Source organism: Oreochromis niloticus, linkage group LG14, assembly GCF_001858045.2.
Source record: "Oreochromis niloticus isolate F11D_XX linkage group LG14, O_niloticus_UMD_NMBU, whole genome shotgun sequence".
NCBI lineage: Eukaryota > Metazoa > Chordata > Actinopteri > Cichliformes > Cichlidae > Oreochromis > Oreochromis niloticus.
The window spans coordinates 30,142,256-30,159,736 of NC_031979.2; the positions used below are offsets into that span (position 1 = coordinate 30,142,256).

The 17,481-nt window shown below is 40.3% G+C and overlaps 2 protein-coding genes across 5 annotated transcripts; both read right to left on the reverse strand.

Annotated features, from left to right (window-relative positions):
• Nucleotides 1-3,648: 3,648 nt before the first annotated feature.
• LOC109194667 (putative nuclease HARBI1) lies at nt 3,649-5,304 on the reverse strand. Of its 2 annotated transcripts, XM_019345434.1 has the most exons (3): nt 5,222-5,304; nt 3,995-4,822; nt 3,649-3,908 (listed from the first exon to the last, which is right to left on the reverse strand). In XM_019345434.1, exons 2-3 carry the CDS (start codon nt 4,379-4,381, stop codon nt 3,732-3,734), a joined length of 564 nt encoding a protein of 187 aa, XP_019200979.1. In that variant the 5' UTR covers nt 4,382-4,822; nt 5,222-5,304; the 3' UTR covers nt 3,649-3,731. The 2 variants fall into 2 exon arrangements, with proteins under 2 accessions (XP_019200979.1, XP_019200980.1); XM_019345435.1 differs by lacking the exon at nt 5,222-5,304 and having other exon boundaries at nt 3,995-4,952.
• A 4,671-nt stretch (nt 5,305-9,975) lies between these two features.
• On the reverse strand, nt 9,976-12,650 carry LOC109204936 (uncharacterized). 3 transcript variants are annotated; one of them, XM_025897934.1, is made up of 4 exons: nt 11,247-11,460; nt 11,038-11,103; nt 10,529-10,621; nt 9,976-10,375 (listed from the first exon to the last, which is right to left on the reverse strand). In XM_025897934.1, the coding sequence occupies exons 2-4, from the start codon at nt 11,098-11,100 to the stop codon at nt 10,034-10,036; spliced, it is 498 nt and encodes a 165-aa protein (XP_025753719.1). In that variant the 5' UTR covers nt 11,101-11,103; nt 11,247-11,460; the 3' UTR covers nt 9,976-10,033. The 3 variants fall into 3 exon arrangements, with proteins under 3 accessions (XP_025753719.1, XP_019222728.1, XP_019222729.1); XM_019367184.2 differs by lacking the exon at nt 11,247-11,460 and adding an exon at nt 11,527-12,650 and having other exon boundaries at nt 9,981-10,375; XM_019367183.2 differs by having other exon boundaries at nt 9,978-10,375; nt 11,038-11,460.
• Between the last annotated feature and the right edge of the window lie 4,831 nt (nt 12,651-17,481).

Below are 17,481 nucleotides of genomic sequence, written 5' to 3' on the forward strand. Positions count from 1 at the left end.
TATAATATGGTAACTGTCATGATAGCGGCTGTTTTCAGGCAGGAATTAGACTCAAACGCAAACTCACGGGGACACGGGGGATGAACTCAAAAAGTACAGCTTTATTGCTGGAAACACAGATCACAGGTTATAGAAAACTAAACTGGGAAAAACTAAATATAAAGCTCACCAGGAAACACAAGGAAAATCACACAGCATGAGGGAGAACGCGACACTGGACTGAGGGAGACGCAGTCATAAATACACAGAGGGTAAACCAGGGAAGTGGGAGCACACGGGGAACACAGCTGACACAGATAATCATAACGAGACAGGGCAGGGGTGAACACAACATGACGCATACTGACGAGAGACTATCAAAGTAAAACAGGAAGTACACAGAGGTTCAGACAGGAGGAGAGAGCGCACGGACATAACGGGCAGGGGAAAACATGGAATGAAACACAAGGAGGGGAAACAAGGGTTCACAGATACACAAAGGGGCACACAGGAGGTAACCAAATAAGGAACATCTTAACTAAACAACCTAGGAACCAAGGCATAAATAAAGAACAAAATACAAAACACACGAAAACTAAGAATACTGGGCCAACATGGCCCAGGACCATGACAGTAACACCTGTAGCTTTTGTGTCTCTTTGCTTTCTGATGTCAAACAAAACTCATAAATACCTTTCTGCGGTTCCCGCTTAAAAATGACAGGCCAAAAAAAAACAGGCCTGTCTAAAAGTATTTTTCTGATATTAAATACAATGTTGGTTTTAAAATAAAGCTAACAGTTCATTGAATTAATGCAAATATTACAGCAGAGAGAGTTGGTCAAAGTAACTGAAGACTGAACTCATAGAACCAATGAGATGTTTTTTCTCACCAAATTGTTATTCATTTATTTTTTTGTATTTTCTAGCATATAATCTCCTTTGAAAATATGCTGACAATACACTCCAGAAAACAAGGAATCATCATATGAATATAATCTTTGCAAAGATTGATGCTGCTGAAGTGAAACACAGTGAAACTACAGTTTTAGTGAAGACAAAGTCAGGTATTCATAATTTGTGAATACCTTCTGTGGCTTAAAATTCTGAACCAACTTTCTATAGGTCCCCTTTGTTAATCATTTGAGCCAATAGAATGACAGTAATGTATCCTGCTTTCATGTCAGTCCCACCCTCTGTAACTGCGCAGAAAATGGCCTTTTTTTGATGAGAAAAAACTCTTTAGCTTAACTCCTACTGGTTATTCAGTTTTTGTATAGCTTAACTGAGAAAGTGCTAAAAATGTTGTTGCCAGGGCAGAGTGCCAGCCTTAAGCAAATTTAGATACTCACAGCTCAAACTTAACATCTTAAAGTTTATAAAACTCTTATAGATCTTGAAGATTTGTCAGATTCTTTAAGATCTTTTTATTTTACATAAAAAATTAGGACTGAAATTATTTTTCATTTATACATTTAGGTCTTTTTTCAATTTAATACCCATGAAACAATAAGTTCAACAAACTATGACACCCACTAATACATTACTGTCAATAGTACATGTGAATTTATCGATAATGAATTTCTCTTCAATAGAAACATTAGCATAGGTAAAAAAAAGAAAAGTCAGATTAAATTTTCAGGTACTTTGACAGTCTTTATATTGACAGCAAGTTAAATATCTAGATCTTGTGTCTTGCCCTATAAGTGTCTTGACCTTGTATTGTACATATTATAAAGGCAGTAAAAAACTCAAAATTCAATGCTTACGTTTTATGAAGTTGTTAAAAGCAGTAAGAGCCGTGGGTGTCCCTCGAAGTCTCTTAGAAAGATCAAGAAAGATCAAATAAGGTTCCTGCCGGTTTTTAAGTTACAACTTGTGATGTAATCTGTTGTCACCCGCCCTGATTGGCTAACTATGATTGTTGTGCTTCGTGATTGGACTGCCATGTGTTGATTTTGTGTATGCTTGACTGTTTTATTTTGTTTTTTTGTTGTTGTTGTTTTTTTGGGTGAACTCATCTAATTTTAATTATGGAATTATCCAAATTCGTGGGCTGCATCCTCCTGAGGCCGCATTTGTAGGCCGATTACGTCACAGCGACGCGCCGAAGGCTGTCCAAATTCGTAGACTCTGAATGCAGCTGACAAATGCGTCCTCCTTTTCCCCGAATTTGAAGGATGGGTCGAGTGTGTCCTTAGTAGCCCACCATATCCCAGAATTCATAGCGCGGCCCAGCCAAACTCCAGTTTCCGGCAATGGCGGCCGCTACTAAGTTGTAAAATTACTCTTATTAATCTTTCTGGGTCACAAAATAAACTTTTAACATATTTTAAGGCGAGAATGTGGGTGTGTAAACTTCAAATATCTGCTCGGTTTATCAAGATATCGCATATTTGCAAAAGTGCTTCGAAGTTTTCGGAGACGTCTGTTACCCACCAGCTCGATAGCTAGCCGGCCCAGAATTCATTGCACAGAACTTCATTCATGTAACGATGGTGGCACAAAAAGATAAACCGGGAGACGAATACACTTTTAAATGTAAGTATATGAAAATCTGGTGGTACAAAAGTTAAATTTTTATAGCGGTTATGTTGTGAGGATTGTGAAATTGCATAGACTTGTAATATTTATTTAAACAATCTTCATAAAAAGTGCCCGTAAACTAGCTTGTTTGGTGGGTTTTTCATTGCCGCTTACATACAGCTAATTTTCATTTTTCCCAATTAACTTTTTTGTGATATGTTTATAGTGACCAAAGAGCAAACGGTGGACTTCATTAAAAGTAGAGGAGAAAATGATCACCTCTTCACCGGGGTAAAAAATTCAGCGACTGTGGGATGGAGGTCCAAGAATAAATCAATTTACACATCATATTCATCTGAGTACGGTTTCAATAACCTTCATTCTGTACAGAACCTGTGATGTCCAGACGATATTCCTCTTGTGCTCTGCTGTGAAAACTTTTGGATTTGGGGATTATCATAGTTGTTATGGTTTTCTCTCTTCTCTTATTTTTTTGTGTGCGATCAGGACTATTCTCGAGAAGATAGGCCTGCAAGGGAAAGTCACCCCCTTGCAGGCCAAAAAGAAGTGGGACAACTTAAAGAAAAGATACAAAGTATGTGTGCTGTCAAGAAGATAATTTTTAAGAATGAAATCTAATAAATGTACATTTACTAAAAGTTGTCTGTCATTTCTGATTTCCTCTGCCTTCAGGATTGCAAGTATCCAGGGTCAGGTGAGGGAGTCAGTGGGAAGCCCACTGCTGCTACTTGGCCCTGGTTTGGCCTCATGGATGAGGTGATGGGACAGAGGCCTTCCATTAGGCCCCCTGTCCTTATTTCCTCTCTCCCTGAGGACACTCCAGGGCCAAGTACAGCAGTGGGTGACCAAAGCGAGAGGGAAGAGGAGACAGATGAGGAAGGAGGTCAGCCAGCAACAACCGGAAGGAAGAGGAGAAGGGAAAGGGGGGATGAGCTCCTTGAGCTCATCAAAGAGGACATGCAGTACCAAAGGGAGGCTGAGGAGAGGAGAGAACAGGAGAGCAGGGACAGGATGGACAGACTTTTTTCCATACTGGAAAGATTAGTTCCTAAACAAGTTAAAAATATATTCAGATAATGTTCTTACTTTGTTCTATTTGTTATGTCATTCTAAAAGTTTTTGATTAATGAAAATTAGTTCCCAAATTGGTTGTGCCTTCAGATATTCTTTTTTTTGAATACATTTCTTACCTTTTTCTGTGTTATTTTAATTGATGAAAACAAATTTCACTGAACTCACAGAGCACAGAGCACCACTGACTGCCTCCAATCCAGCCTCCCCCTCATCATCCTCTGCTCCATCTTCCTCAGGTTCATCCTCAGGAGCCACAATGTCGCCAGCACTGAGGCAAATGTTGTGGAGGATGGCACATGCTGTTATTACCTGTAGTGATATACATACACACATTATTATTATATATATATATATACATACATACACAATTAATTTGACATTGGGTGGTCACTTACATGAGGTACAAAGGTGTGGTGCACCTCCAGCGCTTGCAGGAAGATGGCCCTGAACCTGCTCTTCATCATCCCAAAAGCACGCTCTATTATGGAGCGTGCCCTGGAATGATGGCTGTTAAAGCGCTGGGCTCCCACACCTTGGACTGGCCTCTTGTAGGGTGTGATAAGGGGGACTGGACGCTGGAGGCATGGGTACCCTCCTTCTGCGAGGATGAAATGCCCTGGAGGAGGATAGACTGACTGACTATACAGTGGGCTGTGGCGGAGTACCCTGGAATCATGCACCGACCCAGGCCACGTATGTGTCGATGAAGCGGCCCCCATGGTCACAAACGGCCTGCAAGATGATTGATGGAAACAGTTTTCTGTTCCTATAGCACTGACCATCAGGGCCACTTGGACACGTGATGCGTATGTGGCAGCCGTCGATTGCACCCACCGCTTTCATAAAGGCTCTGTGGCGTGCCAGCCCTGCAAACCCACGGGACACTACCTCCAGGTCCTCTGGGGTTGTTGGGAGGTGGATGACCTGGTAGCGAATGGCCAACACCTCTTTTGTGACTCGGTGGATGATATAGTGGACAGTAGAACGAGGCATCCCAAACACTCTTGAGACCACCCCGTAGGATGCTCCACTTGCAACCAGAAAAGAAACACCAGGATCTCAATTGTGGCACCCCATCCATGCCGCCGATCCTGGTTCAGGAGATTTAACAACACTGCCAGAGACTCCCTGCTTAGCCGAAAATCAGGCCTGGGATCCTCCTGGCTAAAAAAATGGTCCAGGACTGGTACACTTTGGTTAATCCTGCAGTACAACGGCCTTGTCTGGTTAAGGAAAAGGTGGAGAACAGCATAAACAGTTTTAATAGAAAGGAATGACTTCATTTATTTTATGACATCAAAGCATTATTCTGATTACTAAGCTTGAGTAAAATATACTAACACTGAGAAATAACATTTTATACATTTCATCTGTTTAGCTAAGCTTTTTTGTGAACTCAAAAATAACCCTGATTTCAGCTTTCTGACAATTTTACTGCAATTTTATGTACAAAAATAAGTAACAGATCATATGAATAATTGAAAATAAATGTAAACTTATAGAAGAACATTTTCTAAGAGATTTTGTTCATATATTTTGAATGACCGTCGTCATTCAGTCACTGAAATTATTCATAAAAGTAGCTAAGTAATTCCTAAATGCGTCTAGATTAATAGTTTTACCTGGATATGATTTTCTCTGATGAGCCTGGAGTACAAAACATGCCAGCGATGACATTTTTCTTTTAGCTCGTTGATAATTAAAAATGAACACAAAAAACGGAGCAAGATTTCGGGGTCCATTTTCGATTTTCGTGCCGTGGCGCTGACGACCGGAAATACTCTGAATTAAGGGCGGGAGTAGATCGAGAAGGCTAGACCGTCCAATTTCACAGCCGTTTACTTCCGGACTACCCGACCTCCTGAGGATCCGGCCTACGTAGACCGCGCAGGCCGGGTCCTCAGGAGGATGCAACCCATGAATTTGTGTGAATGTTTGTGTGCTGTGTAACTAAAATACATTCTATTTTAGTTTTCTACATTGATCAATGAACTGCAGAATCTCCTTATCATATTAAGTGATTCATAATTGTCACTTAAAGTCAAACTTTATGCTTTCTCCCTCTTGAAAGTGATTACATCCTTGCATTATATACTTTAGGTTCATTTTTGCTGGCAGATTTAAAAAAAAAAAAACAGGCAGATTTAGAATATAACAGGCAGCATTCTATAGTTGGATACATACAAAGATTAAAAATTACATGTATGCGCTAACTTTCTAAACACTTTGTTACATTTATGATAAATGTAGATAAAACACATTTGTGTCGGCCTTGGCTCATTAAAGTTCTTGTCTTTAAATTAATTGTCTGTGTGTGTTTCAGGAACTGCACTCTCAAAGGCTACGTTCACACTGCAGGTCTTAATGCTCAATTCCCATTTTTTGATCAAATCCGATTTTTTTGTCTGCTTCTTCACACTACGCGCTCTAGTGTGAACCCTCAAAGCGGCCCGCATGCTCAAAAGAAGACGTCACACACAACGCGCTCTGTTTAGACCCACACCAAACAGTATTGTTTGACTGATGGCCCTTAATATAAAGACTTGTTTCGGATTTTACGTTTCCCAATTTTGTTTTAAGTTATAAAGTTATTTTCTTATTTACAAATGACCTAATAATTATCCTTATTTCTGTTTTAGAGAGCGGTGCTTCAAAGGATAGTTGCAGATTTCTGTCAGAATCTGCAGATTATACAGTACAAATAAAATGTTCAAGTTTCTCCAACGTTGTCTTCCCTACAGTTTCACTAACATCTACACGGACGCTTCTCCGGTGCTGATAATTGGCGTCTGTCTTGTGTCAGTGATGTAAAAGACAGATTTAATGCGACATGACCATTCAAACAGCAGTCGCTTTCTAAAACATCAGACATGTATCGGATTCAGTACCACATACGAAAGTGACTCAGATCGAATTTGAAAATATCGGATTTGTGCCGTTCACACTGTCATACCATGATTGGATATGGGTCGCATAGGGTCAAAACAGTCGGATTTGATGCACTTTCGCCTGCAGTGTTAACGTAGCCAAAGACTAAATGAACCAGCATTGCAGACCTGGGTCATTGTAAGCATCACAGGGAGGGTTGAAGCCGCCCACTGGGCCTGTATGGCCGCTGCTGATACATACTTCAGGTTTCTGAACATTAAACTTGTTACTGCCTTTCATAGTGTTTCACTTGAAGGCCCTGAGTACTTTCTCCCACACTGGAATGATATAATTATTTGAACATTACCTAATAAGACTTATTCAGGACAGACAATTAGTTATTTTAAACTTTCCTAGCAGTCCTTCACAAACAGGGAACAGTCTGTCTATTCTCTCCATCTGTCAGCTGCTGCTGGCTCTTCCTCCTCCTCTTCCTCACACACTGCTGAGTTTGTCCTGGTGGATCATCAGGGGTGCAAAGCCTCACAGATGATGTGCAGCAGTGGGTCCCTCAGTCTGTTCTCACTCTGGACACTTGCAGTTGTCACACATGGAAATCAAATGTGTGATAAGCTGCAGGATTCAAACACAAGTGTAACTTATAAATACATGTACATACTTTTATTACACAATCAGAGAAAAAGAAAAAAGAGAGAGTGCAGGACAGACAGACAGGTGACAGTCTCAGGTGTACACACTGCTACAAAACAGCACAAGAGAAGGATGATTTAGTGTTTGTGTTATTACGAGTGCTAAACAAGAAGAGTTCCAGATGGTCCAGTGGACACATGTGTGACTCCTGTGATTAAAGCATCTTTCTTTCAGCTTAACGAGTGAACCGTCAGCTCGTTCAAACACACGTTAAAGTCCGTTTGGCTCGACAAACGGACAAAGTGCAGTGAATCCTGCTTGTGCCGTGATATTCAGGACTGCAAACCGAGCAGCATTCACTGACTTTCAGTTTGTTGTTTGTGGCTATATGACTGACTTTAATTATCCATAAAATCATCACATTCTCTGTAAGACTAAGGTCAACTATATATATATATATAAATATAGATATATAGATATATATGTGTGTGTGTGTGTGTGTGTGTGTGTGTATATATGTATATACACACATGATATTATTATCATTTTGACACTTGAAGTAAATTTATTTCCAGAAATAACTTTTGATACATAGGTAAATTTAATGTCAGTTACTTGTATTCAAGTGCTATTTATTGAAACATTTGTAAAAAGATGAGTTCACAGAATTATAAATGACTCTGACTCTAACTCCAGCTCCATTTTGAGTGCCATCATCTAGCCCTCTTGGTACCTGGTGGATGTCACAGGCTCTGCCTCTGAGTAATTGTCTAGCCATTGTCAGTGTGTGTAAGACTGCCACTCTATGTGCTTTAGTGCAGACAGAGCTTTGCGACCCAGTTGTCCTTATTTCTGATCGGTGTTGGTGTGTAACTCGCAATGCATTGTCTAAACACACAGTTGTTTTGCTCTTTCAAACAGCACATTAATCAGAACTGAAGCTGCAGGTTGTCTCTTCACACCTGCACCGAGACAGAGCAACAGTGGGACAAACCCAAACAGCACTAAGTGCTGAGATTCATATTCAGGACTGACCCTTTAATGTTCTTTTCTAACCTGCTATAAATAATATGTTATATGCTTGTTTGATAAGTATTTTTTTTTTAATAGTTGTTATTGCTTTTATTTTTCAGGGGTTGGAACCAGGGCCAGTTATTAAAATGGTCATCACCAGACCAAGGCTCAATCAAGTCATGGAAGGAGGAATCAGGTGAGATAGTAAGCTGCTGTTATATACAATATTAGTGTACAACAGTCAGGTAACATGCTCCAAGCACAATAGACAGTGCAATGTTTAAATGTAAATAAATATAACATCCTATGGCAGCTATCCACAAAAGTAAAGACAAACAAACATAAACAGTAAAACTTGTAAACAGACCAAAAACTGTCAGACATTGACAGTTGAGTTAAAAGTGATTTAAGTGATGAATAAAGTGCTCTGACTTTAAGTGCTCAGGTGCAAAACTATTGAGTGCAGTAGTTTTTAAGTGTATATATTATTATTATTATTATTATTATTATTATTATTATTATTGATATTATTATCATTATTGCACAGATGACTTTCACAGTGCCTCGTTTTACCCTCATATTATTATGTGAGGTCTTTAACAGAAATAAACTGTACAACGACTTGGCTGCTGACCCACTTCACATCTCCTTGCTAAACACTGGAGAATCATGCAAAGACTTTCAGGTAACAGATTGACCTTTAACAGCAACCATGGGGATCAGTGATGAGAAGACCCGTGTTGTGACAGTGATGTGAGGAGCAGGATTTTGAATTCAATTCTGGATTTAACAGGAAGCCAATGAAGGGAAGCCAAAACAGAAGAAATATGCTCTCTCTTTCTAGTCCCTGTCAGTACCCTTGCTGCAGCATTTTGGATTAGCTGAAGGCTTTTCAGCGAGTTTTTAGGACATTCTGATAATAAAGAATTACAGTAGTCCAGCCTGGAAGTAATAAATGCATGAACTAGTTTTTCAGCATCACTCTGAGACAGGATATTTCTAATTTTAGAGATGTTGCGCAAATGGAAGAAAGCAGTCTTACATATTTGTTTAATATGTGCGTTGAAGGACATGTCCTGGTCAAAAATGACTCCAAGGTTTCTCACAGTGTTACTGGAGGCCAAGGTAATGCCATCCAGAGTAAGAATCTGCTTAGATACCATATTTCTAAGATTTTCAGGGCCGAGTACAATAACCTCAGTTTTATCTGAATTAAGAAGCAGAAAGTTAGCGGCCATCCAGGTCTTTATGTCTTTAAGACATTCCTGCAGTTTAACTAATTGGTCTGTGATACCTGGCTTCATGGATAGATAGAGCTGCGTGTCATCTGCATACACTGTAAAAACTCATCTATAGAATTTACTCAATAAATCTGAGGTAACAATTTGCATAGCCTTTTTTGTGGTTGATTTAGTTCAATAAATTGTGTATAAAATAGCTTCAATAAAAAGCTATGAAATACTTAATTAAATTCGGTAAAATTTACCCCATATTTATGTATACATTCAACAGCTACTTACTCATTGAAATTAGGTAAAATTATCTCTTGTTTGCTAGTTGGTAATACCTGATAATTACTAATAAAATTTAATTATCAGTTGATAAACATTACCTATTCATATAAGGTAAAATGTACCCCCCCAAAAAAGATATTCAAATGGTTCATCATCTCAATGTTTTTATTCCCTAAAAACACAGAATAAAGTGCAACACAACAGCTAATGCAGACAACACTTTCCAAGGCGACTTAGTCCATTTTAAAAGCCAAAAGCACAGAAACTCTACAAAGTTGTTTCTGTGCATGTACGTTATCAAACATGTATAGATAGAACAGAACACTAACACCAACATTCAATAGTTTCTGTGCTTGCTGTCAGAAGAAAAATTACAGCTTCATCAAGCTATGTATGGACAAAAGATCCTCTGGGAACAAGAGGGGAAATGTGTGTGCATTGCATAAGCTTATTTTTGAGGCCGTGGACCTTGTTCAGTAGTTTCGTCCCATCAAGTTCCAAAAACAGTTTTTGAAAAGTGTCAAATGTGTTCTTCAGCTCCTTCGGATATTCGAGGTTGAGGGCATATATCAGTCCCATCAGCAGTACACATGCCTTTGTTCGGCTTCCACATCCCTCCATCACTTGGTTTCCCTCAATCACAATGAACACATCTGATGGATCCTCCTCAGCCATGATGTTGTGGATCACGATCACCTTCATCATATTGTCTGTGTAATCCTCACATTCCTACGTGTTAAAAAGAAAGGAACAAAAAGCATACACACGTTTTATTTTATTTAAGATGCTTTTTCAATACATTTCAGGGGATAGGAAAGGACAGGAGAGAAGAACATTAGGATCCCTTGAGTTAATAAGTAATCTGTTATCAATATGACATACCTGGCAGTCATGAAAAAGATCTTCTTGTCTTTCCCCGAGGTAGCTAATGAGGCAGCAGATAACAACATCCCTTTTCTTCTCAATGCTCTGTGTCTGTAGGGAGATACAATTTAGTGAAAAGACTAAGTCGAGTGATTTACATACATTAAGACTGAATTACTTAAAAACAAAAACATGGCTGATGCCTCTCTCCAGCTTTCAACAGGTGAGAGGCTGGGTACACCCTGGACAGTCAATCACAAGGCAACATAAGAGACAGACAGGATAAACAACCATGCACGCACACACTCAAACCTAAGGACAATTTAGAGAGACCAAATGACCTAACAGTCATGTTTTCTGACTGTGGGAGGAAGCCGGAGTACCCGGGGGGAACCCACACATGCACAGGGGGAACATGCAAACTCCATGCATAAAGACCCTGGGCCAGGATTTGAACCCAGGACCTTCTTGCTACCCACTGCAGCCCTCCATAATTACATATTTGTGAAAAAAGTCAAATAACATACGTCATTCAAAGTGTCCAGCAAAGGTCTCATCTTGGAACCAGCAGCTCCTCCTTTGGCACGCATAAGCTGCAAAAGATAATCACAATCCTCAAAAACACATGGCACAGTTTCAAACTTTTTTAGATGGCCACCAAGATGTTCAAAAAACTGCCTCTCATTGTCAAAAGACCATGAATTACAGACAATGCATGTGAACGAAAGGATGTTGCCTGGCTGGGATGACTGTGAATGATGCCTTGACAAATGTGTCCTTAATGCACCCCATGGCTTGACAGTGCAAGGACAATCTGCATGAAGGCAGGGTATGGAGTGGACTCGACCAAAATGCCCATGTATTAGCCTGATGTGTTTCAGCAGGTCTAATCTTTTTGTGGTTGTGAAGTTGCACAACTTGCATTTCCAATTCATTTTCACGTAACTGAGGACTTTGGTTAAGATTAACCACATTTTCAAGGTCATTGTGATTTATTTCTTTAGAAACTTGCATACCTGTAAAGGATACACCGGGGGTGGGGACGTGGGTGGGTGCGTCAGCCCTAGAACTGGTAACAGAGTCGTCTATCAGCGAGCCTCTGCTTGTAAAGGATGCACGTGAGGACCTGAAAAAGAGGGCAAATAGTGAGTGTCCACATACACAGATTTTTCATGCAACAAAAATAAGAAAATACATTACACAAAAGAAATTTTCAGACATGTACCTGGTTACAAGTTATTTATCAACCTGAGTCTCTTCAATGAAGGTAGAAATTAAACATAAGGTGAATATTCTTCTTCAGTTTTTTTTTTGCTCCTCTTATCTGAGAAGTCTGTCTGTCTGTTATACTTAACAAGGGTCTGTTATGCAGAAATAACAGATTGTGTACTTACCTCACTAAAATAAAGGCATTTGCAATTGCATAGATTAATATTCATGCTTCATGGAATTAGCTTCATAGATCATATTCATAGATGTAATATGCTTCACAGAACATGCCGTATTTCTCCAAATTATAGCCCAGACATATAATATTCAAAATTAATTTGGACCCCAGGTGTTTAAAAGAACCAGGTTGCTATATGTGGCCCGCTGAATAATTGGGGACGTATGATTATGAAAACAATTATTAAGCACTGACGTTCTAACACTACCCAATATAATATAAAATAAATTCAAAAATATTTTACTTGATCCCACAATTCCAAAAAAACCCCAAAAACTTAGGTGCAGCAACAGTGGGTATTTTCACACATACTAGCGGGATACAGTAGTACTTTGTTTTATTTTTTAACATCTGCCATTTCAATATTTTAGAAAAAGCTAGCATTGACTAATTTTTAAACTTAAAACAAGCAGTCAGACAGTCATGCACAGGCCTGGACTGGGACAACATTTCAGGCTGAGAGCTTTACCCCCCTGCTTTTATTTTGGTGTGACACCCTGAGGAACTTCAGCTACTTTCTGTCAGAGACCGTTGGCAACACTGATGGTCTCATGAGACACCCTCCCTCTCTCAGACATACTTGTCCCACCCCGTGAGCGAGTATCTTAATCATCAGTAAGTAGGAGAGACTTTCTATCCAGTCAGAGTTGAGGAAGGCGGGACCTGCCCCTACTTACTGAACGTAAGATACTCTTTAACCACACATCACTAAATACAGTTAATATTTCAAACTCTCAGAGCAGTCTTTGTTTTTTACTGATCGTTTCACGTTGGCTTTATTTGTTTTGCTGCTGAAAAATCTCCCTATAGCTGGAGTTCATGATGCTGCTGTGTCCCAGTGTTTCCCCGCAGTGCGAACAGCTGAGCGGATTATGAAGCAGATACGGGAGCAAAGCGGTATCTATCACATTTTTAAATACAAGCAAGCATGCTTCAGAGCTTTTTCAGAAAGTTCTGGTGCTGCTAAAACAAAGCCGCCAGTTACAGCTGGGAGAAAGCTTTCAGTGAGCTCTCCGGGATGATGAGCTACAGTGAAGATGAATGGGGAGACGCAGACGGATGCAACAGCTGTTTTTTAAGAGTTTTAAAACACGGCTGTTGGGAATGATCTGCCCAGTGTTCATAGAATTTCAAAGACATACAGGATTTAAGTTTGTTTACCTGCTTTATGTGTTGACCCAGAAGCAGAGCCACCACAACTTAAGGATTGCCGCTCCCATTTCTCAAAATAATAATAATAATAATAATAATAATAATAATAATAAAGATCGTCTGACGTCCATTTTCTTTTCCATCAAGGAAGGAAAGTAGTTTGCAAAGACCGCGATTGTAATTATTGGGGGTGTCCAAATTCATGGGCTGCATCCTCCCAACGTATTTGTAGACCGATTACGTCACAGCGACGCGCCGAAGGCTGACCAATGCGTCCTCCTTTTCCCCGAATTTGAAGGATGGGTCGGGTGTGTCCTTCGTGGCCCACCATATCCCAGAATTCATAGCGCGGCCCAGCCAAACTCCAGTTTCCGGCAATGGCGGCCGCTACTAAGTTTAAAATTACTCTTATTATTCTTTCTGGGTCACATAATAAACTTTTAACATATTTTCAGGCGAGAATGTGGGTGTGTAAACTTCAAATATCTGCTCGGTTTATCAAAATATCGCATATTTGCACAAGTGCTTCGACATTTTCGGAGACATCTGTTACCCACAAGCTCGATAGCTAGCCGAGAGCTCGAGGGTCACTAGAGCCGCCGAGAACGGGACAACTCCCGGCACATCATTTTCACATCACCGCTGTCTTTCGCTACTCAGGTTAAACGTAGGTTTACATCCGGCCTACCCGACCTTCTGAGGACCCGGCCACATAGCTCGCGAAGGCCGGGCCCTCAGGAGGATTCAGCCCATTAATTTGGACACGTCCTCAGTGTTCCGATTACCAGTCTGGGACTGGTCATGCATGCTGACTGATAAAAAGCACACCACGAACACATTTCATTGCAACTTACCGACAGTTGTCTAGACGGTTAACAGACAGCAACAGATTCAAAGTTTCATTTCAAGTAATGGTGCATTACACAGACCTAAGCAATACAAGTAAAGTGTAATAGCTCATTACTTCAAAAATTACCATTTGCATGCGCTATTATATATTATTCACCCTATGTAAATAGCTTACCTTCACTTCTGTGGTTCGATCGGGTTCGATGGAAGCTGAAGAAAGGACCCAGAATTTGCTTGCTGTCCCGCTCAGTCCCGCATGCGCAATTAGGAACATAAGACTCACGGTTTGGGGGTATATTTTACTGCATTTTTTAATGTAATGTTGTTACTCTTAAGAAAAGGGTATAATTAACCCATTACTGTATAATTCCTTGGCTGAGTGCAATAATAGAGTAAATCTTATATGATTTGCATAGATTATATATACCTCTCTCCAAAATAGCTTTTATCAGTGTAGCAGTGAAAATTTATGCTATGTCTTCTAATGATGCTGCCTAAGGGAAGCATGTATAATGTAAATAGAATTGGTCCTAGCACTGAACCCTGTGGAACACCATAATTGACCTTAGTGTCTGAAGAGGACTCTCCATTTACATGTACAAATTGGAGTCTATTAGATAGATATGATACAAACCACTGCAGTGCAGTACCTGTAATACCTACAGCATGTTCTAATCGCTCTAATAGGATATTATGGTCAACAGTATCAAATGCAGCACTGAGGTCTAGCAGGACAAGCACAGAGATGAGTCCACTGTCAGAGGCCATAAGAAGATCATTTGTAACCTTCACTAAAGCTGTTTCTGTGCTGTGATGAGCTCTGAAACCTGACTGAAACGCTTCAAATAAGCCATTCATCTGCAGATGATCAGTTAGCTGTTTGACAACTACTCTTTCAAGGATTTTTGATATGAAAGGAAGGTTGGAGATTGGCCTATAATTAGCTAAGACAGCTGGGTCTAGAGATGCTTTTTAAGTAAAGGTTTAACTACAGCCAGCTTGAAGGCCTGTGGTACATAGCCAATTATTAGAGATAGGTTGATCATATTTAAGATCGAAGAATTAATTAATGGCAGGACTTCTTTGAGCAGTTTTGTAGGAATGGGGTCTAAAAGACACGTTGATGGTTTGGAGGAATTAATTATTGAAGTTAACTCAGAAAGATCAATTGGAGAAAAAGAGTCTAACTTAACACTAGACTTGTAGTCAAGACCGCCTAATCCGAGACCAAGACAAGACCAAGACCAGAGGGTCTCAAGACCAAGACAAGACCAAGACCAGAGGGTATCGAGACCAAGACAAGACCAAGACCAAGACCAAGTCGAGACGAGACCAAGACCGAGACCAAGTTGAGGCGTGACCAAGACCGAGACCAAGACCGGAACAAAAAAGACTAACTTTTGTGTGCTTTTGAGGGCTGACATGATGGTACTGACTGGCCCCAAAGTCATCTGACAAAACAGCAATCACCTCCAACAACTGTCTAAAGAATGGGAAATGTGTAACTGGTTTCAGTTATACTTTATATATAGATAAAATTGTAACATCAAACTGAAGATTATAAACTTGAAATTGCATCATGTCCTATTGTAGTAGTACTAACCAAATTACACTGTATGATATCAACTTCCCTAAAATGGATTAGGCCTGTCAACACAAAGTGATATGCAGATGTTATTTATAAGTCAATGGTCACATTTATTTAGTCAAACAACACCATTTTAAGTAAAATTCTGTAATCAAACAATATAAAGACATGTGCACACCTCACATGAATCAGATGCAAACTACAAATATTACATACCAATACAAATTGTGCATTAATAAGAATAAGAACAAGTGCTTAAAAGATTCTGAGATCTTGATGTCTTCAGTGGCATAAGATTACAACACACTGCCAATGAAATCAAGCCTGTTGTTCAGTAGGGCAGGAAAAATAGAACACAGACATTATGAACAAATAACAGATATCTTATGAACAAACAGCATATTTCCAGAGAGGAGGGAGAGAAAACAGTTCACATTTTAAAACAGTGTTTGATTGCACTTCAAGAAAACTAAAGATTGCAACATCTTATAGCCTAGCCGTGCGCGGTGGGGTCTCATTAGAATGCCTCCTCTACTAAAAACCCTCTCAACTGGGGCAGAAGAGGCAGGGACAGAGAGGACCTTCAAGGCAACACTGTGTAGACAGGGGAAATGCTCTTTGTTTTTTGACCAAAAGGTGAGTGCATCACAGTCACAGTCATTTATGCTGTCTAGGTACTTGCTTATTTGTGCATCAGTGCTCGAGTCCTGGCTTGTGCTGCGTTGCAACCTAAATGCCTTGTAGCGTGAAAGAAGACGTTGTTTTGGGGGTGGTGCTGAGTCACTATCTGATAATTCTGTGTCTTCTTCTGTTTGTGCTGGAGGTCCATCTCTGTCTACCTCTGTGATCAAAAGGTCTGGAAAAGGGTGCACACACACACACACACACACACACAGGATTAGACAGGATGCTTCTAATGATGCTATAAAACCAAAGACAGTGATAATAAGTGGAACAACAAAAACAACAATAAATAATTATTATTATACATTTACCTTTTAATGACTTTTTAAGGTCATCTCTGAACCTCTTCAGTGCTGGTCCGGTTTCACCATTTTGGACATCTAAATCTACCCAGGTCAGTCCAAACTGGGGGTCGAGCATGGTGGCAAGGAAGTAGATCCGATGGCTAAACGGCTCTTCTGGATCCTTTTCGTCCATGCAAATCTGCCTGAAAATTCCAGAGAACCGTTTCTCTAAGGATCTTTTCAGTGCCCTGACTATAGTTACGACCTGGGGCATTTGCACTTCCATCTTTATAAGATGATTCTTCAAGTCCAGAACAGTGGGGACCACCATGCTAATTGTCACCTGATGATCACCTTCTGTAAGGTCTGTTGCCTCAGAAAAAGGCTCAAGCAAAGCACAAAGGTCTTTCAGCTGAGCCCACTCTCGGGCTGAAAACACTAAATTCTCTGTATCGCTGCACATTTCAGTGATGGCCCTGCGGTCAAGTGTGATCAGAGCCTTTAACTGTCTGTAGGTGCTATTCCAGCGGGTGTTGTTTGCTGCTGGGATGGACTTATTGGAGCCAAAGTGTGCCTCAAACAAGTCTTTGTGGTTACTACTGGTGTGCAGCAGGTTTGTAAACTTGCTGGCTTTGGCAATGGCTCTAGCTATTGCCTTTACCTCTTTCATCCCATCACTGATTACAAGTTGCAGCGAGTGTGCGAAGCAAGAAAGACGTTCACCCGTTGACCATGGATCAGAACCTTCTGCATCCTCCCACATTGTTTCATCATCGAGGTCATCACTGCTGTCACCTTCAGGGTCCTCTACTTCTGGCATCCTGACTTTAAAGGCCCGCTTCATATTGGATGCATTATCCGTCAGAATGTAGCTTATTTTATGGCCAATGCCATACTCCTCAACTATGCTGTCAAATGCTGAGGCGATTCGTTCGCCGCAGTGCTTCCCTGTAAAACGCCTACAGTC

Bases quoted from the DNA above. Each gene is read 5' to 3' on its own strand.
- LOC109194667 (XM_019345434.1), bottom strand. From the start codon at position 4,381: ATGGTCAGTGCTATAGGAACAGAAAACTGTTTCCATCAATCATCTTGC. The intron at 3,909-3,994 runs GTAAGTGACCAC...ATATCACTACAG, and splicing joins ACCACACCTTTGTACCTCAT to GTAATAACAGCATGTGCCAT.
- LOC109204936 (XM_019367183.2), bottom strand. From the start codon at position 11,445: ATGAATTGGAAATGCAAGTTGTGCAACTTCACAACCACAAAAAGATTA. The intron at 10,622-11,037 runs GTATGTTATTTG...ATCTCCCTACAG, and splicing joins TGCTGGACACTTTGAATGAC to ACACAGAGCATTGAGAAGAA. The intron at 10,376-10,528 runs GTATGTCATATT...TTTAACACGTAG, and splicing joins ATCTTTTTCATGACTGCCAG to GAATGTGAGGATTACACAGA.